The sequence below is a fragment of the Pristiophorus japonicus genome, chromosome 9 (genome assembly GCF_044704955.1).
Source record: "Pristiophorus japonicus isolate sPriJap1 chromosome 9, sPriJap1.hap1, whole genome shotgun sequence".
Lineage (NCBI taxonomy): Eukaryota > Metazoa > Chordata > Chondrichthyes > Pristiophoridae > Pristiophorus > Pristiophorus japonicus.
In genome coordinates this window covers 202,218,451-202,245,336 of record NC_091985.1, presented here as the reverse complement: position 1 = coordinate 202,245,336, position 26,886 = coordinate 202,218,451, and the positions used below count along the sequence as shown (strand labels likewise).

General features: G+C 47.3%; 1 protein-coding gene across 1 annotated transcript in view; it reads left to right on the top strand.

Moving 5' to 3' along the window:
• Nucleotides 1-26,650, top strand: part of LOC139274065 (zinc finger protein 271-like) — a 97,339-nt gene extending 70,689 nt beyond the window's left edge. The window contains exons 4-7 of the mRNA XM_070891116.1: nucleotides 5,482-5,708; nucleotides 7,936-8,992; nucleotides 16,931-17,024; nucleotides 25,432-26,650. Coding sequence (XP_070747217.1) covers nucleotides 5,482-5,708; nucleotides 7,936-8,992; nucleotides 16,931-17,024; nucleotides 25,432-25,928 — 1,875 coding nt within the window. The 3' untranslated portion in view covers nucleotides 25,929-26,650. The remainder of the gene's footprint in view (nucleotides 1-5,481; nucleotides 5,709-7,935; nucleotides 8,993-16,930; nucleotides 17,025-25,431) is intronic.
• The last annotated feature ends 236 nt before the right edge of the window (nucleotides 26,651-26,886 follow it).

Here is a 26,886-nt window from a genome sequence, read left to right as displayed (position 1 = left end):
CAGGTCCAAACTGGAATGCATTGACACACAGTTACGGTCATACACCAGAGAGATCATCCCAGTGCTAGGCAGTGCAAACTTGGTGGTCACACACAATGGATCAGAGAACCGGCTGCCACTCTGGATTGTCCCGGGGAAAGGTCCCGCGCTCTTGGGCCAGGAGCTGGCTAGACGAGATGAACTGGAAATTGGGGGATGTGCACGCCATTTCATCTGTGGAGCAAAGTTCATGCTCACAGGTCCTACAGAAATTCGAGTTACCTTCTCAACAGGTATCGGGACTTTTAAGGCCACCAAAGTAGTGATACGCATCACCCCGGACGCCAGACCAGTGCACCACAAAGCCAGAGCCGTGCTGAATGTGATGCGTGAGAGAATTGAGAGTGAGTTGGACAGGCTGCTAAGAGAGGGCATAAGTTTGCCTGTTGAATTCAGTGACTGGGCAAGCCCCATCGTTCCTGTCCTTAAAGCGGATGGCTTGGTCAGGATTTGTGGCGACGACAAGGCCACCATCAACCGAGTGTCACTACAGGACCAATACCCGCTTCTGAGAGCAGAGGATCTTTTTGCCACGCTGGCAGGTAGCAAGCTGTTCACCAAGTTGAACCTCACTTCAGCCTACATGACTCAGGAACTGGCTGAAGAATCCAAGCTTCTGACCACCACGCACAAGGGGCTATTTGTTTACAACAGGTGTCCATTTGACATTCGTTCAAAGACCGCTATCTTCCAGAGGAACATGGAAAGCTTGCTTAAATCCATTCCTGGAACAATCGTAATCCAATATGACATCCTAATCACGGGTCGAGACACGGAGGAATACCTCCACAACCTGGAGGAGGTGCTACGCTGACTGGACCGGGTAGACTTGCGACTAAAGAAGTCCAAGTGTGTGTTTATGGCCCCAGAGGTCAAGTTTTTGGGCAGGAGGGTTGCCGCAGATGGGATCTGGCCTACCAAATCCAAAATGGAGGAGATCCGTCGTGCACCCAGGCCGGGCAACACATTGGAGTTGCAGTCATTCCTGGGACTCTTGAACTACTTCGGGAACTTTCTGCAGAACTTAAGCAATTGTTGCAGCCACTACACGTGCTCCTGCATAAGGGTTGCGAATGGTTTTGGGGGGACTGTCAAGAACGGGCTTTCAATCGGGCGCGGAACCTGCTTTGTTCTAACAAGCTGTTGACCTTGTACAACTCCTGTAAGAAACTAGTTTTAACATGTGATGTATCATCCTATGGGGTTGGGTGTGTATTGCAGCAGAGTAATGATGAAGGCCTCCAGGTCGCTCTCCCAGGCAGAACAGAGATATGGGATTGTTGAAAAGGAAGCACTCGCATGTGTCTACGGGATGAAAAAGATGCACCAGTACCTTTTCGGGAGAAGGTTCGAGTTAGAAACGGACCACAAGCCGTTAACATCCCTGTTGTCCGACAGCAAGGCTGTCAATGCCAATGTGTCAGCTCACATACAGCGGTGGGCCCTCACCTTGGCTGCATATGACTACACCATACGGCACCAGCCTGGCACCGAAAATTGCACTGATGCACTCAGCAGGCTCCCACTGGCCACCACTGAGGGGGCGTCGGAGCAAAGCGCAGAGATGGTCATGGCCATTGAGGCTTTCGACACCACAGGCTCCCCCATCACAGCCCGCCAGATCAAAATCTGGACCAACAGAGATCCCCTCCTATTCCTGATAAAGAAATGTGTCCTGACTGGGGATTGGGCGCCCGCACACGGAGCATGCCCCAAGGAGGTCAGACCATTTCACAGATGGATGGACGAGCTCTCCATCCAAGCCGACTGCCTGCTATGGGGCAGCCGGATAGTCACGCCCCATAAAGGAAGGGAAGCATTCATCATGGAACTCCACAGCGAGCACCCAGGCATCTTGTAAATGAAGGCCATTGCCCGGTCACATGTATGGTGGCCGGGAATTGAGTCAGACCTGGAACACTGGGTTCGCAGGTGCATGACGTGTGCTCAGCTGTGAAATGCCCCCAGGGAGGCCCAACTCAGCCCGTGGCCCTGGCCCACCAAGCCATGATCTATGCGGGCCCGTTCATGGGAAAAATGTTCCAGATTGTTGTCGATGCATACTCTAAATGGATCGAGTGCATCATATTGAATTTGTGCACGACATCCACCACTGTGGAGAGTCTGCGTACGGTCTTTGCGACCCACGGCTTGCCGGACATCCTGGTTAGCGACAATGCCCCGTGTTTCACTAGCTATGAATTCCAGGAGTTTATGTCGGATAATGGTATCGACACATCAGGACAGCACCATTCAAGCCAGTTTCCAGTGGCCAGGCGGAATGTGCGATTCAAATTTTAAAACAGGGCATATTCCGGATTCAAGGACCCTCCCTTCAGTACCACCTATGGCGCCTCCTGCTGGCCTATAGGTCCCTCCCACATTCGCTCACGGGAGTCCCGCCCATGGAACTACTCATGAAATGCATGCTTAAAACGCGGCTGTACCTCATTCATCCAGCCCTGTCAGACATTGTAGAGCGCAAGTACCAGTCCCAAATTGAGTGCCATGATCGCAACTCAGTGGGGAGAGGCATAGAAATCGATGACCCTGTATTCATTCTCAGTCATGCTTTGGGACCCAAGTGGCTTGAGGGTACTGTAATTCGCAAAGAGGGGAATAGGGTCATAGTGGTCAGACTTAGCAATGAGCAGATATGCCGCAAACATCTGGACCAAGTAAAGAAAAGGTTTAGCATGGACACTGAGGAACCTGAGGAAGATCATGAGATCTTACCCACACCACTGCCAATGAACGAGCAACAGGACATTCAACAGCATGCATAGTCCCTGCGGCCAGCCCAGACAGGCCGAATCACCTCAGGTGACTGAGACTCAACCACCAGAACCCCAACTGCGGTGCTCCACGAGATAGCATCAACTGCCTGAAAGACTCAATCTTTGACCCAAAGACGTTGGGGGGAGGTGATGTCATATTTGTAACCTTCATATAACTGTAACCTTTTATGTAACAATACTGTACACTGTATACACCAGAGAAATGTACACCTTGACTACAGGGGGTGAACTTGTGGGAGACACTCCTCACCTGGTCATCCAGGTGTATAAAGGGAGGTCCCACGCATGGTCAGCACTTCTTGGTCCTGGGAATAAAGGGTCAGGTCACGTAGTGACCTTGTCTGCAGTACATGTCTCGTGTGATTCTATAGTAAGGTGTAAGGACACTACAGAATGAGTGTTTCCACTTGTAGGGAAGAGCATAACAAAGGCCATCAATATACGATAGTCACCAAGAAATAAAATAGGGAATTGGGAAGAAACTTTTTTACCCAAAGATTGATAAGAATGTGGAACTCGCTACCACAGGAAGTGGTTGAAGCAAATAGTATAGAAGCATTTAAGGGGAGACTAGTCAAGCATATCAGGGAGAAGGGAATAGAGAGTTATGCTGATAGAATTAGATGAGGACAGACGGGAGGAGGCTCAAGTGGAGTATAAACGCCGGCATGGTCTTGATGGGCCGAATGGTATGTCTTTGTGCCGTATATCCCATGTAATCCTGTTTATCAAGAAACACTGCTTGAAGGTGGAGATAAATGACTTGCATCCAAATGTAATTGTTGCTTGAGTCTTCTTTGTAAAATCACAAAGTCTGGACATAATTTGTTTGTAAAATTTAAATTGATGTGCTGTTCAAGCACATGTGAAGTGAAAGTTAGCTGAAATTTAAGGGGATAATCAAGTTTGCTTTTTGAAAAGATCCAGTCTAAGTAGTCTTGTCCAAACTACATATTCAGAAAGAAGTTTTTAGAGGGAGACTGTTGTGTTTAAAGTAACTAACATCCTTCATCCCACAGACTGAATTGCTCTCTGGCATATTTTGGGGAATAAAAGGTCCAAGAAGAGTTAAGTAAAAATAGTTATTAAATTAAACAAACAAAATGGGTTATAACTTGGAGCAAGTGGGAATGTTCGATCTATGTTTTAACGATATTATGATAATATTGTATCAGACAGTAAAATTCCTCTGGGGCTCATGAATGAAATGGTGAATACTGTATCAAAGTTAATGAGAGGAAGTGAATGAAGATGTAAGATGAAAACAGGAACATTACACCATCAATTTGGATTTTCTTCTTAAATCATTGTTCTTGGGTGAATTGGCATAAATCATCTGGGTGCAATCTGGTATTAATGCAAATTCTTATGAAAGTCAGGAAAGTGTAGTAAATTGATAAGATTTATCTACAAGGTGTTTGTGCCATTGCCTGTACTGAACAATAAGAAAGCTGGATTTGATGGCCTGACCACTATAATGGGGTTTATTTTCTCTTTAAAATATTTTGAATTGTGTGTTTCACTGAAGTTAGGCGCTGTGCTGCAGTTAGTTGTGGGTACTGAGCTGTTTCTGGTGAATTAATGTGGACTGTGTTATTTGGGAATAGATTTGTGTGGGATCATTCTGTGCTGAACATATTGCTGGGCTGCGGGTTTGGCCTCAGTCCCAGTTAAGAAATGTTGTTGACATCAAATCCAGGGACTACATACATTATGACACCAAATCCAAGATCCACTTATACTGTGACACCAAATCCAGGGGCCACATGCATTGTGATCCCAAATCCAAGGGGCACTTATACTGATAAACTAGATTCAGAAACCACTTACACCATGACACCAAATCTAGGGATTACCAATACTGTGACACAAAACCCGGAACCAGTTACACTGAAGCACCAAATCCAGGGACCGCTTACACTGAGACATATAGCGCCTTTCACGACCACCGGACGTCTCAAAGTTTTTTTTTACAGCCAATGAAGTACTTTTTGGAGTGTAGTCACTATTGTAATGTGGGAAACGCGGCAGCCAATTTGCGCACAGCGAGCTCCCACAAACAGCATTGCGATAATGACCAGATAATCTGTTTTTTTTTGTTATGTTGATTGAGGAATAAATATTGGCCAGGGCACCGGGGATAACTCACCCGCTCTTCTTCGAAATAAATGGGATCTTTTAGAGCAAACGGGGCCTCGGTTTACAGTGCAGTGCTCCCTCAACCTTCTGACTCACAGGCGAGTGTGCTGCGCAGTGCTTACACTGAGACTACAAAATTACATAGGATATACGGCACATACACGGGTCATTCGGACTATCCAGTCCATGCCGGCGTTTATGCTCCGCTCGGGAATTATAGAGCCTCAACATGAGGAATGGTAATCTTCAGCCCAGGTATAGGGGTTATTAAAATCAGAAGAAACAAACTCGAGCTGCCAGAATGAACATGGTTCAGTGCTCAAAGCAATCACGATAAATCCAGGTCTATTGACAAACGTGAGCTTTCAATGGCGGGGCTTTCCCCCAGCATGCACAGCGGGGGAGAATGTGCCGCACCCAGTCTACCGGAGCCCAGCGCGCAAGCGCGAAATCCGCCTTGTTTTGGAGCATCCGCGATGCGTGTAATGGTGGAGAGAGACAGTAGGGAGAGGCTGTGGACAACTCGGTAAGATTCAGCGGGGCGGAGGGACGTAATGGATCCGCGAGTGGACGGAGAGGCTTCATAAACAACTGGTGTATGCCGCAAGCCCGGAATAATAATCTGATCGCCCCACGTTTGCAGCTCGCGGCTTTCTCCAGGTCACAGGCCCAGGCGAACTGCCGCCATCTTTGTATAGGAAGGCCGATTCAACGCTCCGCCATCTTGAAACAGTGAGTAGCAAAGTGTATGCGCAGTTCTCTTGGTACAAAACGTGGGTGGGGCTTCAGTGTCTGGACCCAACTGGGAACCTAGTGCCCGTGTGAAAATTGCAGCCACAGTTACTTTTCTCTCACCATCTCTTCTAAAGATGCTACTCAGTTTACATCCCACACATTTGTAGCTAGAGCCCCAGAGATGGGTCCCCTTCTATAGTCCTAGGGCTGGAATGCCCCGTCTACAGTCCCAGGGTTCGAATCCCCATGTCCAGTCCCAGGTATGGAATCCCCATGTACAGTCCCAGGTTTGGAATCTCCATGTACAGTCCTAGGGTTGGAATCTCCATGTACATTCCCAGGTTTGGAATCTCCATGTACAGTCCTAGGGTTGGAATCCTGGGACTGTACACAGACAAAGAAAAAAATAGAGGCCTTGAATCTGAGTTGGGAAAGCAATCATAGAAACATGATTCAGTTTCTATACTAATATATTTGAAATCAAATCCAATGAATTGTTGCAAGTAACATATTCCTTTCATGCCAAGTGGGAACCAAGTGATGTCTGGGATGTGCAGAGTGTATGCGCCTGGTTACACAGCGTGTCTCACGGCTCTCCACTCCAAATGTGCTTCTTTCGGTTCACAGTCTTATTTACAAATCCAACTGACTGGATATACCTCACCGTTTAAACCCCATCATGGATATATCAGCATTTGATATTTAGTTATGCTAAACCTTAATAAAACATTGGTTAGACCTCAGCTGGAGTACTGTGTTCAATTCTGGGCCCCAAACTTTAGGAATGATGCCAAGCTTTTAGAGAGGGTGCAGAAGGAATGGTGCCAGGGATAAGAACATAAGAAATAGGAACAGGAGTAGGCCATACGGCCCTTCGAGCTTGCTCCGCCATTCAATAAGATCATGGCTGATCTGATCATGGACTCAGCTCCACTTCCCCACCTGCTCTCCATAACCCCTTATCCCCTTATCATTTAAGAAGCTGTCTATTTCTGTCTTAAATTTATTCAATGTCCCAGCATCCACAGCTCTCTGAGGCAACAAATTCCACAGATTTACAACTCTCTGAGAGAATAAATTTCTCCTCATCTCTGTTTTAAATGGGCAGCCCCTTATTCTAAGATCATGCTCTCTAGTTCTAGTCGCCCCCATCAGTGGAAACATCCTTTCTGCATCCACCTTGTCAAGCCGCCTCATAATCTTATATGTTTTGATAAGATCACCTCTCATTCTTCTGAATTCCAATGAGTAGAGGTCCAACCTACTCAACCTTTCCTCATAAGTCAACCACCTCATCTCCGGAATCAACCTAGTGAACCTTCACTGAACTGCCTCCAAAGCAAGGAATGGATGAGGAACTTCAGTTATTGGCAAAAGAACCGGGGGTGAGATGTGAAATCATTTGTTACACAGCGACTAGTTGTGATCTGGAATGCTCTGCCTGAAAGCAGATTCAATAGTAACTTTCAAAAGGGAATTGGATAAATACTTGAAGGGAAAAATATGCCATGCTACGAGTAAAGAGCAGAGGAGTGAGACTCATTGAATAGTTCTACCAAAAGGCCGGCACAGACATGATGGGCCGAATGGCCTCCTTCTGTGTTGTACCACTCCCCGACAATGGCAGATAGTCTTACCCAGGGTGTCCTGCGTGGGGGGATATGCCCTATCTCCATCAGCAGGGGGACAGCGCACGGGAAGGGCTGATCCCAAAGAGCGCCTTCCTGTGCAGAGCGGTTCCCGGAGACTGAGCAGAGCGAGTGCGGCCTCAGCAACACCGAACGCAGGTCTCAGAGCTGCAGGGCCTGGTGCACGTGCGGCCAGGGCTCCGGCACCAGGAAGCCCCAGGGGCAGCACCTCCCCCACACAAGGAAAACAACAACTTGCATTTATACAGCAGGCCGCTCTGTGTCGGGGTGGCCTCCTGTGTGGGTCTGTTTGTTGCATCAGTTTGAGCTGGAGTGGAGATGGAAAAGTTGCTGGGTTTAACCTCCAGTATTACTGAGCCCAGTAGGACCAATAATTTCTCATGTGGGACTGTCACTGAAGGACATTAGTGACCAGTTGGATTTTTAACGACAATCTGGCAGCTTCTTTGGTGACATTTCTCCAGTGCCAGCCCAGCAAATGACCAGATTCATTAAGCTCAATTTTACAACCTGTCTTTATGTTTAGGTAGGTTCTCTCTCAACCTTCCGTTTCCTGTTTGAAATTCATTTTACAGGGTGTCAAAAGGGGAGGATTTGCAGACGGGAATCTCAAACCAAATGTCACGTCAAGATCTCACGGAGTTACTCGTTACATTGGGACCAAAATATGATCGGCCTTTGAGCATGAAAGCTAAAAGCACCGTTCACAGCAGGGAGAAACGGTACATGTGCTCTGTGTGTGGACAAGGCTTCAGCCTATCATCTAACCTGGGGAGGCACAAGCGCAGTCACACTGGGGAGAGGCCGTTCACCTGCTCCGTGTGTGGGCAGGGTTTCATTCGGTCATCTGACCTGCTGACACACCAGCGAATTCACACTGGGGAGAGACCATTTACCTGTGCAGTGTGTGGGAAGGGATTCACTCGGTCATACCATCTTGTAACTCACCAGCGAATTCACACTGGGGAGAGGCCGTTCACCTGCTCCGTGTGTGGCAAGGGATTCGCTCAGTCATCCGAACTGCTGACACACCAGCGAGTGCACACTGGAGAGAGACCATTCAGTTGCTCTGACTGTGGGAAGGGATTCACTCGGTCATCTCACCTGCTGATACACCAGCGAGTTCACACTGGGGAGAGGCCATTCACTTGCTCCGAGTGTGGGAAGGGATTCATTCGGTCTTCCGACCTGCTGGCACACCTGCGATTTCACACTGGGGAGAGGCCGTTCACCTGCTCTGAATGTGCGAAGGGTTTCACAAAGTCATCCGACCTGCTGATACACCAACGAGTTCATACTGGGGAGAGGCCGTTCACTTGCTCTGAGTGTGGGAAGGGTTTCACTCAGTCATCCACCCTGCTGAAACACCAGCGAGTTCATACTGGGGAGAGGCCATTCACCTGCACTGAATGTGGGAAGGGATTCACTCAGTCATCCAGCCTGCTGAGACACCAGCGAGTTCATACTGGAGAGAGACCATTTACCTGCTCTGAGTGTGGGAAGAGTTTCACTCAGTCATCCGACCTGCTGAAACACCATCGAGTTCACACTGGGGAGACACCATTCACCTGCTCTGAGTGTGGGAAGGGATTCACTCAGTCATCCCACCTACTGAGACACCAGCGAGCTCACAAGTGACTGCAAGGTTTGAATTCTGCTGTTGTTGCTGTTAATCACATCCTGGATTGAATCGTGTTCATTCTGATTGTTGGAGTTTGTTTCTGCTGGTGTTGATAATCTTTTAACTGAGCTGGAGCTTAATAATTTGATATTTCAAATAACAGTGTGTCGATATTTAATGTCTCCTAGATAAGAGGAGACTAATTGATGTCCTGTTACTGACTGCTACATTTTTGGGCCTTTTCTCCTTTCTAATTCTACTTTATTTCAGTTTTCATACCTTCAGTTACTTCATGGATAAGTCCCAGCTCCCCATACCTCCCAGCGTGCCTCTCCTAGCCTTGGGATGCAGCGATGGTATTGGTAACATGCCCGGGATCACGAAACACGAAACACAAAACCCAGTCTGTGAATCACTTTCAGCTACTGGACTTTGCGTGTGCCCCACAGCATTTCTCTTACCCTCGATGTGTGAATAGAGCATCATGCCTGCAAACATTGTCTTGAATTTAAATCCACTCAGAAAATATATTTAACCAAACATAAACAAGAAAATACATCATGGCCCAATAATGCAACTTTATATTCACAGCAAGAAGTCTGTTATCTAACTCCTTGAGTAGACAAAATAAATATCCCAAATGTAAGAGCTCCTCGAATCCTTCAGTACCTTTCAAATCATGACCAGTTCCTTCTTATTCTAAAATTCTCCATCCCTGTGGGAGTCGAAATTGGTCAAAAAATGCTAATTGGAAATTTCTAACATTTTTTCTCTTTCTGGTGTTTAAAGCTGACCAGTTCCTTCTCTCACAGAATCTCTAAGGAGACTCTTTGATTTAAACACAGATCTCTCCTCTCTTATATCTGGGATTAGAATTACGGGAAATTTAAAAACCTGACCACTCAAAAGGGCCCGTCAGTCATATACAGACTGACCCGATCACACAGCTCGGTGTCAGTGTGAACTATTCCTCTCTCCAGCCTGTAACCGATAAAACTTGTAACACTGAGGCTGAAATTCCACTTCCGTGTGCCGGGGGTGCAGGCAGTGCTGGGCACAGAGGGAGCAGCAAACTGGGTTCAGAGTGGGCATTCTGGCTTTGCCCATTCCTGGGGTTTTCCCCTGAGCATGTGCTGGGGCCCAGTGGGCATTCACTGCTCTGGGGTATTTCTGAACGTGTCCTCACTGCCCCTGGAATTCCCACACATTGCCCCCTGGGTGTGAGGCCAGCGCTCTGTGCCTTTAAACACTGGAGTGAAGCCGAGTCCTGCAGGCACACACTCACCAGGAGGAGTTTCTAACTGTCTAGACCGACCTTTTGGGGAAATTAATCACACTTTTGGGCCAGTTGTGTTTTTTTCCCATTGTTCCATTTCCTGTTCCTTTGGTTTAAATCTTTATTTGTTCCCTTTGGTTTGGTTTCACTTTCACTGCTGGGCCTCCCACTAAAAGCACTTTGTCTGATCTGCCCGTGGGAATTAGCAGACCCATGGTAACACTGGTAAGACATTCTATTCCACAGAATCGGCTAGTTGGAAATTCTAATCAGATCAGGGGAAAGAACAGGGTTTGTCTGTTATTGACCACAACGTAAGCTTAAACCAGAGTGGGTAATGTATTAGATTATAATGTGCGATGTTTATACCTATAAATTGTGAAACTATAAGAAATAATATAATTAACAGTAGGCAGAGTAGTTTAGGGTTATTGAGAACATTACTGAAGAAAAGTATCTGCTGGGATCCAGGGAATGCGTTCAAATTCCAGCTGTCTTTTCCTTGCTTCCTGCCAAAATCCAGCAGAGAAGCCAGGGATGGATCACTGCAGGGAATAAAAGTGAAGGGAGACTGATGTAAGGGGGCAGTCGGGACTGGAGACACCGGAGATCAAGCTCAGGGTGCCTGAGGTTCCATCCAGCGGGCTGACCTCGTGTCAGTTACTGTGGACACGCGGGACTTGCATGTTTACTCTGATTGATGGATCAATACAAGATACAGTACTGGGCAGAAAATCTGCTCATCTTATATTTCTTATTTAAGTTGCTGAAACTGGATTCTCAAACCTGCTAATTAATATCACATGGCATTAGCTAGAATCTGACATCTCTTTACTGTTCCACTCTACTCCTTTTACACTTTTACCGTTAAATCTACTTTTCCGACCATTATCTTCTCCCAAAATATATCACCTCATATTTCTATGCATTAAATTTTATCTGACATTTACCGGAGCCATTTACTAACCTGTATATTCACACAGAAGTCACTTGCAGTCCTCACAGTTGGTCATGGTCCCAGATTTGGTGTCATCTGGAAAGTTTGATCGTGTGCCCCATATACCCAAATCCAAATCCTGTCTCTATATTAAGAACAATGGTCCCAACACTGACCCTGAGGGACACCACTGTTTACATTCCCCCAGTCTGAAGAACATCCATTAACCACTACCCTCTGCTTTCTGCCTTTTATCCAACTTCCTGTCCACACTGCCCCACTTCCTTTAATATCGTGAACCTTCATTTGATAAACAAGCCTCATGTCCGGCACCTTATCCAAACACGTTTTGCCAATCCACCTGCACAACATCCACTGCATTTCCTTTCTCACTACACTGTGTTATTTTCTGCAATAATCCCTGCTGTCTCTCCTGAATGAATCCACTTCACCACCAAATGTTGCAATGTTTGCTCTTTCATCTGCTTAAAGCCACAACAGAAAGGTCCACAAAGCGGCCCCGCGGCAAACTCCAGGAGAGGGAGGAAATGAACGTCTGTAAATGAAGGAGACCGTTGAGGGAGCGTCTGTAAATGGAGAATTGTTGACTGGTCAGGGAGTGACTGGAAATGGTGACTGGTGAGGGAGCATCTATAAATGAAGGAAAAATGGAAACCAGTCAGGGAGGGTCTGTAAATGGAGGAGAAATGATGACTGGTCAGGGGGTGCCTGTAAATGAAGGAGGAATGGTGACTAGTCAGGGAGCGTCTGTAAATGAAGAAATGGGGACTGGTCGGGGAGCATCTGCAAATGAAGGAAAAATCGTGACTGGACAGGGAAATGAAGGAGAAATAGTGACTGGGTTCAGTTGTACACTCACTTGTTCCTCTCTCTACCCTGTCATATGCAATATTTATGGAGGATTTTTACTAAATCAGATCAAAAAAATGATAAATGATACAGAAAGTAACAGATTTCACATCTTATGTAGAGGGAGCTTTACGTTGTATCTAGCCCGTGCTTTACCTGCCCTGGGAGTGTTTGATAGGAGTTTGTAGAGGGACCTTTACCTGACCTGGGAGTATTTCATGGGACAGATTAGAGGGAGCTTTACTCAGTATCTATCTGGTGCTGGACTTGACGTGGGAGTGTTTTATGGCAACTTTAAATATGCTTTACACTGTATCTAACACACACTGTACCTGACCTGTGAGTTTTGATGCGTAGTTTAAATATGCTTTACACTGTATGTAAGCCAAGCTGTACATGACCTGGGAGTGTTTGATGGGATAGTGTAGAGCAGTGGTGGGCAAAATATGGTCTGTGGACCATATCCGGCCCGCCAAGACATTCTATCCGGTCCGTTGGATGGGACAGAAATAGAACGCGAGCCGGAGCTCGAGCTGCATATTCGTCTATCCACTTTCACTTCTCATGGGTCAGAGACAGAACCGAACTGCAGCCAAAGAAAAACCATAGTAATACTTCATTCAAAATAATAATTCGCAAAATCGATTCACCCCGGCCGATTAAAAGGATCCATTCCATGAGACTTGGCCCCAATGGTGGATGTAAGTACCCAGAATGCACTGCGTACTAGAATATGCCCTATCCAATTTAGAGTGGGGTCATGGCTGCTCATCTCCGCAGATCTTTTACTGAAGAAAGTGACCGGCGCTTCATCTTTCTTCTCCCGGTATCCAGAGTATGACGGCAGGGGAGTTCTCATCTGGCACCAATTGGGACGGCATTAATAATCTTTGCAGAGGGACATGAGGATAACTGAGGTGGGAAATTGATGCTGACACAGGCTCTAATGAGGGTATAGTTCTGTTTCACAGCACTGATTCACAGAGGTTGTGACGGTCTTGGATCTGGCTTGGAGACGACGAAGGTTGAACAGGTTCCCACTGGTTCTGTAGTTTAGTTCCACTCCAGCGGGGAGCTTGTTGAGTGTGAGGTGGAGCATTGCAGTGAGGAAGATCGAAAAGAGGGTTGGCGTGGTGACGCAGCCCTGCTTGACCCCGGTCCGGACGTGGATTGGGTCTGTGATGGATCCGTTGGTCAAGATCATGTCATCGTGGAGCAGGTGGAGGATGGTGACAAACATTTGGGGGCAGCCGAAGCGGAGGAGGACGCTCCATAGTCCCTTGCGGTTGACAGTGTCAAAGGTCTTTGTAAGGTCAAAGAAGGTCATGTACAAGGGCTGATGCTGTTTCCTGCATTTTTCTTGCAGCTGTCATCGCCAGCATCAAAGCACTGACCACACTTGACCAGCTCCGTTGGGTGGGCCATATTGTCTGCATGCCTGACACAAGACTCCCAAAGCAAGCGCTCTAGTTGGAATGCTTACACAGCAAGGGAGCCCAAGGTGGGCAGAGGAAACGTTTCAAGGGCACCCTCAAAGCCTTCTTGATAAAATGTAACATCCCCACCGATACCTGGGAGTCCCTGGCCAAAGACCACCCTAAGTGAAAGAAGTGCATCTGGGAGGCCGCTGAGCATCTCGAGTCTCATCACTGAGAGCATGCAGAAACCAAGCGCAGGCAGTGGAAGAAGTGTGCGGTAAACCAGTCCCACCCACTCTTTCCTTCAACAACTGTCCGTCTCACCTGTGACAGAGACTGTAATTCCCATATTGGATTGTTCAATCACCTAAGAACTCACTTTTAGAGTGGTAACAAGTCTTCCTCGATTTCGAGGGATTGCCTATGATGATGATGATTTACAGAGATCAGAAGATACCACAACATTTTCAATTTTTATCTTTGATTCATTTCTAGGTAGTATCGACAACATGTTGTGTATGTAAGATAGCATCTGACTACTATCTGAATTTATGTTTATGCAATGTTCATGTTTATCAAATGTTTCCTCTAATTTTATTTCCATGCGTGGTCCCTTTAAATTTGGTCCTTGGCCACGAGGCAGTCGCACATGCGCAGTGTCTCTTCCAGCGGCAGGATCTGGGGATGGGCCTGCGCGGGACCACGTGATTGTTGCTGACCGTGCGGCCATGCGCCTTCGGGCCAACATTGGTGGGCAGCCCTCAACAGCTCAATAAAACTTGTTAAGTGGCCCTCCAGTCCAAGTAATTGCCCAGCCCAGGTCTAGGTGATGAAAGCCATGGTGAGTTGCTGAATCTTGTAGATGGTACACACTGCAGCCTTGGTGCACTGGTGGAATGTTATCAAATAAACAAAAACAGGTCTGTTAACAAATATAAACAGTAATCCCAGCCGCCCAGATCAGGTGTAACTGCCGTATATTCTGGGTTGTAATGGTTCACATTAAGGACACACATGAGATAATAACAAGGCATTGTTGTGTGCATTGTACCACATTGTAATGCCAGAGTCCCGGAGAGTTTGGAGGAACTTGATGAATGGTCTGAGAATAATTGTGTTATGTGCAGGAGGGTAAGACTGACCAATGGCTGTGCTCCTGGAAGTGCAAATATGCCCCGCTCTTACAGCTGTGTGAGGCAGAGGAAACGGACAGAAGGGCCGATATAGAATGACACACTTTCCAATCTGGTGTCCATTCCATTATAACCATGGGCTGCGACCTCTGCTGCAGACCCGGGATCGCAGGATGAGGGAAATAACCATTGCAAAGAAATGAAGAGAAACCTGATCGGTGAACTCCTGGTAAACTGTGGGAGTGAGTAGGAGCTGGAACTCCAAATAGAGAAATACTACCGATTAAAAAGGATTACATCCCAGAACTTACTGTTCATAGAGTTAAACCTGTGGGGCTGAGGGCACAGGAGTAAAACTGTGAGTGAGGCCTTGATGGTTGTGACTGCTCCCGTGAGATGCTGCAGTGGATCCCAGCAGAGGATCCGGCTGTAGATCCCCACAGACCATTTAGGGAGTGCAAGATACTGAAGGATTCTTTCACGGCTCTTTAAAGAGAGGAAATATCCCCAATAAACCATTATACACAAAGGGATAGTCCCGGAGATTCAGAACACATGGGAACATCTCTTATAGTCTGTCCACAGGTGAATGGGACTTTGAGGTCCAGTGTTGATTGGTGGAAATTCAGCGCCAGGATCAATTGGTCACAGACACTCTTCACCAAATTCACTGATCTCTGGCCACTCTGAGCAAAGCTGAGCTGCTCCCCGCCATGGCCAGTGATTCCAGCAGAGGAATGTCGCTTTTACAGCCCGGAGCAAAGGGCTTTCACCCACTGCTGGACTTTCTGAGTTTACTAGTTGCAGTCAATCAGCAATAATCTGAATCTACCCAGCATCTCCCGGGGTGTAATTTTCAAACTCTAACACTGTGCTGGGACGGCATTGCAGTATCGGCCAAAGGCAGCACATGGGCCTTAGACACAGACCCAGAGAGCCTCCCAATACAACTTGGTTTCATGCCCCACACTAGCCCCATTGTGGTCTCTCTCAGGGGGATTTCCTGCCCGTTTTGCAGGGTCTGGAGTAATTTCCATGGTGTGGGTCGATAATATAAAGAACTGCCGCTGATTTTATGAGATAAAACAAGAGGGATGGAGCTTACCAATCCCAGCACAACATGTCCCCTCTGTACAGTGCGGGGAGACATGGGGCAGACACTGAGTCTTCCTTCATGTGGACCGTGGTGACAACTGATGTAACCGGGGAGACAATGGGTTCTGTTCGATTCTAAAACACGGAACAGTTCATTGTTACTGACTCTCAATGATGTATTATTGGAGAAGGTTAAATTGGAATTATGATTAAAATGTTCCTTGTTAAAATTTCGGATCTTTGTTGCTGGCAGTTCTGCTCTAATGGAGCAGGAAGATGATCCGAGCCAGGCCTGGCCCAGATTTAATTTCACAGCAGGACTTCAGACGAGTTCCAGGAACATCTCCTGCTCCCAATCTCTGAAACACTGGCTCCTCACATTTGGACAGTGTGTGTCCAAGTCTCACCCAGTCTCTGAGACACTGCCTCCTCACACTTGGACCCCAATTGTTATTCACTGTCACTGTTTATATTCCTCTATTTCCCGCTGCTGGAGTTCTCTCACCACTCGGCAGGTTGCTATTTGCGAGGAGATTTCCATCCGGAGGTTTAGCGGGATGTCTGCTCAGTGCTGGCCATTTCTGATGGCTCATTATCCGCAAGGCGCTGTGAGACCTCCAGCCACTGGAGGCGGTGTGGACAAGAGGCAGAGGCTGATGCTGGTGTCAAAGGCCTGAGGTTTGAGATAGACTGGGGAAACATGGACTTCACAAACTGAAAAGGAGAAGCTGGAAGGAGCTCGGAACAAGGTGGTTATGCGGGACTTCGAAACATCACTTTAAGTTAAATTGTGAGAGAAGGACTCTGGGACACGGGGTAACACTGAGTGAAGATAAACTCAGGACCAATCTCAGGAATTCCTCTCCACCCAGAGAGTGACCAACACTTGGAGCGGACTCCAGGTGGAGCTGGGGGTGACACTCACTGCCAAGGACAACCTCCTCCTACTGGTCCTGGGCTGTGTTCTCCATCGGCCTTTTGTCCTCAGGTGGTCCTGGGTTGTATTTCACACAATAAAAACAAGCTGAAGAGTGTGTGAATGTGAGGCTTCAGTGTGAGAGGAACCAGCTTCCTCAGACACTGCTGTGGTCCAGAAAGTTTCACAACCGAAATGCTGCAGTGATTTCGCCGCCAGATTCCCCGCCCCGCCCCCACCCCCACCCAAGGCGGGATCCCAATATCGGGCAGTAACTGGACCGTGTGCTTCCGCCACATATTAGATTCGGGAAAACCGGAGCAAACTCTGCCGGGATCACGGCGGGGTCACTCTGGATGTTTATGAACCAAGGATCAAATCCAGCCCCCAGGACAGATGTTTGTCTTTCCGTATTCGGGAGTAAAGTAGCGCCTAGACAGAGCACACAGAGTAAATCGGGTTGAGCAGGATCCGAATGGAGCAACGGAATTCGCCCAATGTTCCCTCCATTCATTGTTCTCTCTCCGCACCGCCCAGGCCCTATAAGGGCTGATCCACCCTCAGGGCCTTTCCCTGCCGCTGGGCCACTGCACTTGTGGCAGGCGAGGCTCCCTGGCGCCATCTGCTGGTAGGGACTCAACCGCATTCGGGCTCTTTCCCACCGCTGGGTCACTGTACCTGCCTCGGGCCAGCGCGGTTCTCTGGCGCCCTCCCCTGGTCCGCTGTGTATTGTAAGATTGGTCTTTCCCCACCGGTGGGTCTTCTGCACCTGCCTCGAGCCGGCACGGCTCTCTGGCGCTCTCTCCTGGCCCGCTGTATAATGTACGATTGCTGGTTGAGAGCCTTTCTTTAGTCTGCTCACCACATCCTCCCAACCCGACTGCCGCCGACTCAATGCCCATTTTATTGCATTGTTTGGATTGCCGGAAAGCACACAATGGTTCGTTCTGAGTTTTATGGATTCACTGAACATTGGACTAGATTCTCGTGAATGAATTGGGCACGTTTCATCACGACATGTAATTGACCAATAAAACTGGAGCTGACGGTTTTTTAACTCCCAGGCGGGGTTTCAGTGTCAACTCATTCTTTCGCCCTGGCACCTGAAGGGCATGCGCTCTTTTTACAGGACAGTTGAATATTCAGCACAACCCCGCGAGCTGGAGCTGGCACCATCCAAAGGGGAAATATTCTCCACCTCTGCATCCTTCCCATCACGCTCCTGTTTGTGGTCAGGGCTCTCATCGCTCCGGCGTTCAATCAGTTGTTTATTCTCTCCCAGCAAGGCAGATAATCTGCTCTGTGGGATATTAAAGCGATGCCTCACATCCCTCGCTCTTGTTTTTACCATTACCGCAACCCCTTTCGGAGCCACCACATCCTGACTTCTCTCCAGCACAGACCGAGTCCGGCCTGACATGGTGAACTCTGCAGGGAGCAGTTGACGGCCCGTTAGTTCAGAACAGTCATTGAGCTGTTTACAGATGAACACGTTGTGAATCACGGTTGGATTCCTTTCCTGTGCTGCACCAGTGGACTGCGATGATCAGCGGTTCAGTACCACTAATGGATTCAGTACAGCCCAACCCTGATCAGTGTAAATGGATCGAACCACCTAGATACATGTGGGAGACTGACCAGGAGCGTCTGATCAATAAAATAGCGGGATTGCTGCAGCTAAACCCACCCGATCTTTATAAATGCACCAAACCATCTAACTAAATGTGGAGAGGGGATTGGCCAGGATGGACTGCTCATTACAACAACAACAACCACAATCATTTATATAGCGCCGTAATTTAGTAAATTGCGCCAAGTTGCTTCACATCAGTGTAATCAGACAAAAAATTATACCGAGCCAAAGAAGGAGACATGAATACAGGTTACCAAAACTATCTCGTCAGAGATAGTTTCTAAGGATGGTCTTAAAGGAGGAGCATAATGGAAAGGTTTAGGAAGGGAATTCCAGAGATTGGGGCACAGACTACTAAAGGCACGGTTGCCAATGGTGGGGTGAAGAAAGTGAAGATGCACAAGAGGCTAGAGAATCAGCAATGCAGAGTTCATACAAACATAGAAATTTATAGCACGGAAGGAGGCCATTCGGCCCATCGTGTCCATGTCAGCCGACCAAGAGCTATCCAGCCTAATCCCACTTTCCAGCTCTTGGTCTGTAGGTCTGTAGGTTACGGCACTTCAAGTGAATATTCAAATACTTTTTACATGTGGTGAGAGTTTCTGCCTCTACCACCATTTCAGGCAATGTGTTCCAGACCCCGACCACCCTCTGTGTGAAATAATTTGTCCTCAAATACCCTCTAAACCTCTATGCCATCTGGTTGTTGACCCCTCTGCGAAGGAAAATAAATCCTTCTAATTCACTCTAGCTAGGCCCCTCATAATGTTGTATTCCTCAATTAGGTCTCCCGCCAGTCACCTCTGTTCCAAAGAAAACAACCCCAGTCTCTCCAATCTTTACTTATAGCAAAAGTTATCCAGTCCAAGCAACATCCTTGTAAATCTCCTCTGTACCCACTCTGGTGCAATCACATCTTTCCTGTCATGTGATGACCAGAACTGTACGCAGTACTCTAGTTGTGGCCTAAGTAATGTTTTATACTGTTCAAGCATAACCCACCTGCTCTTATATTCTATGCCTCAGCTAATAAAGGCAAGCATTCCGTGTGCCTTCTTAACCACCTAATCTACCCCACCTGCAACCTTCAGGGATCTGTGGACATGCACTCCAAAGTCCCTTTGTTCCTCCACACTTTTCAGTGTCCTACCATTTAATGTGTTAGCCCTCCCCAAATGCATTAACTCACACTTCTCCGGATTAAATTCCATTTTCCACTCTTCTGCCCACCAGACCAGTCCCTTGCTATCTTCTTGCAGTTTGCAGATTTCTTCTTTATAACTGCACAGCCAATTTTTGTATCACCTGCAATCTTTTTAATCATCGTAGGTTTCTGGTGCCCCTCCCCTATCCCCATTTACTGGTGCCCCTCCCCTATCCCCCATTTACTGGTGCCCCTCCCCTATCCCCCATTTACTGGTGCCCCTCCCCTATCCCCCATTTACTGGTGCCCCTCCCTATCCCCAATTTACTGGTGCTCCTCCCCTATATCTCGGCATTTACTGGTGCCCCTCCTCTATCCCCCATTTACTGGTGCCCCTCCCCTATCCCCCATTTACTGGTGCTCCTCCCCTATCCCCCATTTACTGGTGCCCCTCCCCTATCCCCCATTTACTGGTGCCCCTCCCTATCCCCAATTTACTGGTGCCCCTCCCCTATATCCCGGCATTTACTGGTGCCCCTCCCCTATCCCCCATTTACTGGTGCCCCTCCCTATCCCCAATTTACTGGTGCCCCTCCCCTATCCCCATTTACTGGTGCCCCTCGCCTGTATCCCGGCATTTACTGGTGTCCCTCCCCTATCCCCCATTTACTGGTGCCCCTCCCCTATATCCCCCATTTACTGGTGCCCCTCCCCTATAACCCCCCATTTACTGGTGCCCCTCCCCTATATTCCTCCATTTATGGTGCCCCACCCCTATCCCCAATTTACTGGTGCCCCTCCTCTATACTCCCCATTTACTGGTGCCCCTCCCCTATCCCCCATTTATTGATGCCTCTCCCCTATCCCCCATTTACTAGTGCCCCTCCCCTATCTCCCATTTACTGGTGCCCCTCCCCATCCTCAATTCACTGGTGCCCTTCCCCGCTTTCCCATTTACTGGTGCCCTTCCCCTATCTCCCATTTACTGGTGCCCCTCCTCTATCCCCCATTTACTGGTGCCCCTCCCCATCCCCATTTACTGGTGCCCCTCCCCTATCCCCCATTTACTGGAGCCCCTCCCCTTTGCCCCCATTTACTGGTGCCCCTCCCCTATCCCCCATTTACTGGAGCCCTTCGCCATCCCCCATTTACTGGTGCCCCTCACCCAGCCTCCACAGCTCTCTGGGGCAGAGAATTCCAGATTCACGACCCTCAGAGAGGAAAGTCCTCCTCTTCTCCATTTTAAATAGGTGACCCTTTATTCTGAAACTATGCCCACGAGGGGAATCATCTTCTCTGCATCTACCATATCAAGCCCCCTCAGAACCTTATACGTTTCAATAAGATCACCTCTCATTCTTCTAAACCCCAATGAGTATACCTGCAGGGAACTCTGTTTGAATAAGCACGTGGAGCCGTGTGTTCCTGTGACTAGGACACAGGAGGGTAGAAGTTATGCTGCAGCTGGAGATTACAGAGATAGGGAGGGGTGAGGCCATGGAGGGATTTGAAAACAAGGATGAGAATTTTGAAATTGAGGTGTTGTTTAACCAGAAGCCAATAACTTTTACCCTCTTCTACAGGGGGTCAGAAGTTATGCTGCAGCTGTCCAAAGCCCTGGATAAACCGCACCTGGAGTACTGTGAGCAGTTCTGGGCTCCACACCTTAAAAAGGATATATTGGCCTTGGAGGGAGTGCAGTGAAGATTTACCAGAAAGATACCCAGACTTCAAGTAACGGGAGAGATGACACAAACTGGGGTTGTATTCTCCAGAATTTAAAAGGATCAGGGGTGATTTGATCAAAGTTTTCAAGATATTAAGGGGAACAGATAGGCTAATTAGCAATCTTGTGCGAGGACCCTTGGGGAAGAGTGACCATAATATGGTAGAATTCTTTATTAAGATGGAGAGTGACACAGTTAATTCGGAGACTAGGGTCCTGAACTTAAGGAAAGATAACTTCGATGGTATGAGATGTGAATTGGCTAGAATAGACTGGCGAATGATACTTAAAGGATTGACGGTGGATAGGTAATGGCAAATATTTAAAGATCACATGGATGAACTTCAACAATTGTACATCCCTGTCTGGAGTAAAAATAAATGGGGAAGGTGGCTCAACCATGACTAAGAAGGGAAATTAAGGATAGTGTTAAATCCAAGGAAGAGGCATATAAATTGGCCAGAAAAAGCAGCAAACCTAAGGACTTGGAGAATTTTATAATCCAGCAGAGGAGGACAAAGGGTTTAATTAGGAGGGGGGAAATAGAGTATGAGAGGAAGCTTGCTGGGAACATACAAACTGACTGCAAAAGCTTCTATAGATATGTGAAAAGAAAAAGATTAGTGAAGACAAACTTGCAGTCAGATTCAGGTGAATTTATAATGGGGAACAAAGAAACGGCGGACCAGTTGAACAAATAGATTGATTCTGTTTTCACGAGGGAAGACACAAATAACCTTCTGGAAATACTAGGGGACCAAGGGTTCAGTGAGAAGGAGGAACTGAAGAAAATCCTTATTAGGCAGGAAATTGTGTTAGGGAAATTGATGGGATTGAAGGCCGATAAATCCCCGGGACATAGAAACATAGAAAATAGGTGCAGGGGTAGGCCATTCGGCCCTTCGAGCCTGCACTACCATTCAATGAGTTCATGGCTGAACATGCAACTTCAGTACCCCATTCCTACTTTCTCGCCATACCTGATAGTCTGCATGCCAGAGTACTTAAGGAAGTGTCCCTCGACATACTGGATGCATTGGTGATCATTTTCCAACAGTCTATCGACTCTGGATCAGTTCCTATGGACTGGAGGGTAGATAATGTAACAATTTTTAAGAAAGGAGGGAGAGAGAAACTGGGTAATTATAGACTGGTTAGCCTGCCATCAGTAGTGGGAAAAATGTTGGAATCAATTATTAAAGATGAAATAGCAGCGCATTTGGAAAGCAGTGACAGGATCAGTCCAAGTCGGCATGGATTTATGAAAGGGAAATCATGCTTTACAAATCTTGTAGAATTTTTGGAGGATGTAACTAGTAGAGTGGACAAGGCAGAACCAGTGGATGTGGTTTATTTGGACTTTCAAAAGGCTTTTGACAAGGTCCCACACAAGAGATCGGTGTGCAAAATTAAGGCCAATGGTACTGAAGTGGATAGAGAACTGGTTGACAGACAGGAAACAGAGAGTTGGGATAAATGGTCCTTTTCAGAATGGCAGGCAGTGACTAGTGGGGTGCCGCAGGATTCAGTGCTGGGACCCCAGCTATTTACAATGTACATTAATGATTTGGATGAAGGAATATCTCCAAGTTTGCAGACGACACTAAGCTGTGTGGCGGTGTGAGCTGTGAGGAGGACGCTAAGAGGCTGCAGGGTGACTTGGACACATTAGGCGCGTGGGAAAGTGGATGGTAGATGCAGTATAATGTGGATAAATGTGAGGTTATCCACTTTGGTGGCAAAAACAGGAAGGCAGAATATTATCTGAATGGTGGCAGATTAGGAAAAGGGGAGGTGCAACGAGACCTGGGTGTCATGGTACATCAGTTGTTGAAAGTTGGCATGCAGGTACTGCAGGCAAGTGAAGAAGGCCTTCATAGCTAGGAGATTTGAGAATAGGAGCAGTGAGGTCTTACTGCAGTTGTACAGGGCCTTAGTGAGACCTCACCTGGAATATTATGTTCAGTTTTGATCGCCTAATCTGAGGAAGGATGTTCTTGCTATTGAGGGAGTGCAGCGAAGATTCACCAGACTTGATTCCCAAGATGGCAGGACTGACATATGAGGAAAGACTGGATCGACTAGGCCTGGATTCACTGGAGTTTAGAAGGATGAGAGGGGATCTCATGGAAACATATAAAATTCTGACGCGACTGGACAGGTTAGATGCAGGAATAATGTTCCCGATGTTGGGGAAGTCCAGAACAGGGGGCATAGTCTAAGGATAAGGGGTAAGCCATTTAGTACTGAGATGAGGAGAAACTTCTTCACTCAGAGAGTTGTTAACCTGTGAAATTCCCTACCGCAGAGAGTTGTTCTTGCCAATTTGTTGGATATATTCAAGAAGGAGTTAGATATGGCTCTTATGGCTAAAACTATCAAGGGGTATGGAGAGAAAGCAGGAAAGGGGTACTGAGGTGGATGATCTTATTGAATGGTGGTGCAGGCTCGAAGGGCCGAATGGTCTACTCCTGCACCTATTTTCTATGTTTCTATGTGAATGCAAGTCATCCTCGCTTTGAGGGACTGCCTATGATGATGATTATATTACACTAGACACCGTCTCTGTTTATATTACACTAGACCCAGGCCCTGTTTTACAGCCGCCATCTTTGTAAAGAAATCACTACTGCACGGGGCTTCAAGGTCCCAGTGAGTGTAGAACTGAACCCAGCCTGAGTTCTGACGGAGGGTCATTGACCTGAAACGTTAACTCTGTTTTTCTCTCCACAGAAACTGCCTGACCTGCTGAGATTTCCAGCATTTTCTGTTTTTATTTCCGATTCTAGCATCCACAGTATTTTGCTTTTGTATAAGTGTAGAATGGAACCCAGCCAAACTCAGGCACCTTCTGGGAAGGAGAGGGAGGGGAACCAGTGAGTGTAGTACTGAACCCAGCCACAGTCAGCATCATCAGGGGAGGAGAGAGAGGGGAACCAGTGAGTGTAGAACTGAACCCAGCCAGAGTCAGCACCTTCAGGGGAGGAGAGGGAGGGGAACCAGTGAGTGTAGAACTGAACCCAGCCAGAGTCAGCACCTTCAGGGAAGGAGAGGGAGAGGCACTAGTGAGTGTGGAACTGAACCCAGCCAGAGTCAGCACCTTCAGGGGAAGAGAGGGAGGGGGACGAGTGAGTGCAGAACTAAACCCAGCCAGTGTTGGTTGAAAAAACTGGGAGTGGAGGAAAATTGTTTTGAGATATGCGGTGACTATGGATTTTACAGGGAGGAGGGACAATGTGTGCGACAGGTGTAAGAATCTAACATTTTCTGTAATTTTTTGCTGTATATTGACCAAACTTAAAGTTGACCAAATTTATTGGACCAGCATGCTTTGGGAGACCCAGAGACTGCTTGCTGTGAGAATTTGGCACAAAACGTTTAAATTGTTTTTCACAGACAAGGCAGCAACAGGCCTTAAACAGGAAGCTATCTGTTGAGCCATTGTGAAAACGACAGGAAAATTGACTGACTATTGACAAGAAGAAATTAATACAACTGCCATCACCATTATTGTCTGGGACACGTACGCAGTGGACACGTTAACAAATTTCGGGGTATCAAAGTATTGTTCGAAAGACACTCGGAGTTGCAGTCGAGGGCAACTTGGTAAGTTGCCAATTTAAGTCGTCACGAACCGACCAATCGCTGACATTGATACGTATGTAGTGCTTGCTTATCATTGCTTGGTTTTAAAGGAAGGGAATAAACCTGTATGCTGAGGTATAACTGAGGGAGGTGTTTGATGCAACATTTTTACGTGAACTTACAAGTAAGTTCTTGCTGATTTTAAGCAAAAAGAAGTTTTTCAGAGTCATTGGTGTTAGATTGTTTTGTTGCACATGTCTGGACTTTGGAAACTGTTGGACGGGGTGAGGGTTGATTTCCACACGTCTGTGTGGGACGGGGATTTACAGCTTTGGGGAACAAGAGAGGACAATGTTTCATAAATACTAGAATTGTGTGTTCTGACTTTCTATTCAGTAGTAACATTGGTGACTTTTGTAAATTCCTCTTACAGGGTATTCCTCAGTCATCCCATTTGCAGACGGAAAACGCAAACCAAATATCACAACAAGATCTGACAGTCACTCAATTCCTCAAGATCTGAATATCATCGGCCTTTGAATGTGGAAAGAGAAATATTTGTCTGTTCTGTCTGTGGGAACAGATTTCAAACATTAGTGTGAGTGGAACAGCACTGAGACACACACATACCCGAGAGAGAGTGTTCCAGTGCACTGACTGTGGAAAGAGCTTTAACCAGTTGCACAGCCTGAAAAAACATCGCACCATTCCCAGTGAGGAGAAACTGTAAAGGTGTTGTGTGCGTGGGCGAGGCTTCAACTGATCGTCCAACCTGGAGACACAAGGACACCCGCACCACGGAGAAATCGTGGGACTGTGGGAAGGGATTCAGTTCCCCGTCTGAGCTGCAAATTCATAGTCGCCGTCACAGTGGGGAGAGGCCGTTCATCTGCTCCATGTATGGGAAGGGATTCCCTCAGTCATCCCACCTGCTGAAACACCAGCGAGTTCACATCGGGGAGAGGCCGTTAACCTGCCCTGAGTGTGGGAAGGGATTCCCTCAGTCATCCCACCTGCTGAAACACCAGCGAGTTCACACTGGGGAGAGGCCGTTCACTTGCTCCATGTATGGGAAGCGATTCCCTCAGTCATCCCACCTGTTAGCACACCAGCAAGTTCACACTGGGGAGAGGCCGTTCACCTGCTTTGTGTGTGGGAAGGGATTCATTAATTCATCCAACCTGCTGACACACCAACGAGTCCACAAGTGACTGCAGGGGTTGGAATCTGCTGTTCGTGCTGCTGTTAATCACATCCAGGACTGAATCGTGTTTATTCTGACAGTTGGGATTTGTTTCTGCTGATGTTCATAACCCTGAGAATTAGGAGGGAGTTTAAATATTTTGATATTTCAAATAACACAGTGTGGATATTTGATGTCTCCAACATAAGAGCAGACTAATTGACGTCCTGTTACCGACTGCTCCATTTAGGGACTTTCCTCCTTTTGAACTCTAGATTAGTTCAATTTTCACACCTTCGGTTACTCATGGACAAGTCTCAGCTCCCCCTACCTTCCAGAGTGCCTCTCCTAGCCTTGGGATCCAGGGAAGATATTGATAACACACCCGGGATCACTGAACACAAAACCCAGTCTGATAATCACGTTCAGCTACTGGACTTAGTGTGTGCCCCACAGCATCTCTCTCACATTCGATGTGTGAATGGAGCATCACACCTGCAAACCTGGGTTCAAATAAAATTTTAATCCACTCAGCAATTGTACTTTTAAAAAATACATACAAATAAACAGATCACATCAAATCATTGGCCGAGGTTTATAGTCACCAAGATGAACAAGTAAACACATCACGGCCCAATGCTCCAGCTCTATATTCACAAGAGAAAGTCTTTTATCTAACTCGAGTGGACAGAATAGAAAAAGATCGGGACTCTTAGAATATGTAGAATCTGTTATAAGTATCTTTCAAATTCTGACTGGTACAATGTGTTGGTTTCCTTTCAACTAAAGTGAATGGAAGATGAGAGGGGATTCAAGGGTAGGTGTAAAAGAGGAGTAGGGGTGAGAGGGGGTTTGGAGAGTCGGGGTGAGAGAGGGTTTGGAGAGTAGGGGTGAGAGGGGGGTTGGAGAGTAGGGGTGAGAGAGGGGTCGGAGAGTAGGGGTGAGTGGGGGGTCGGAGAGTAGGGGTAAGAGGGAGGTCGGGGAGC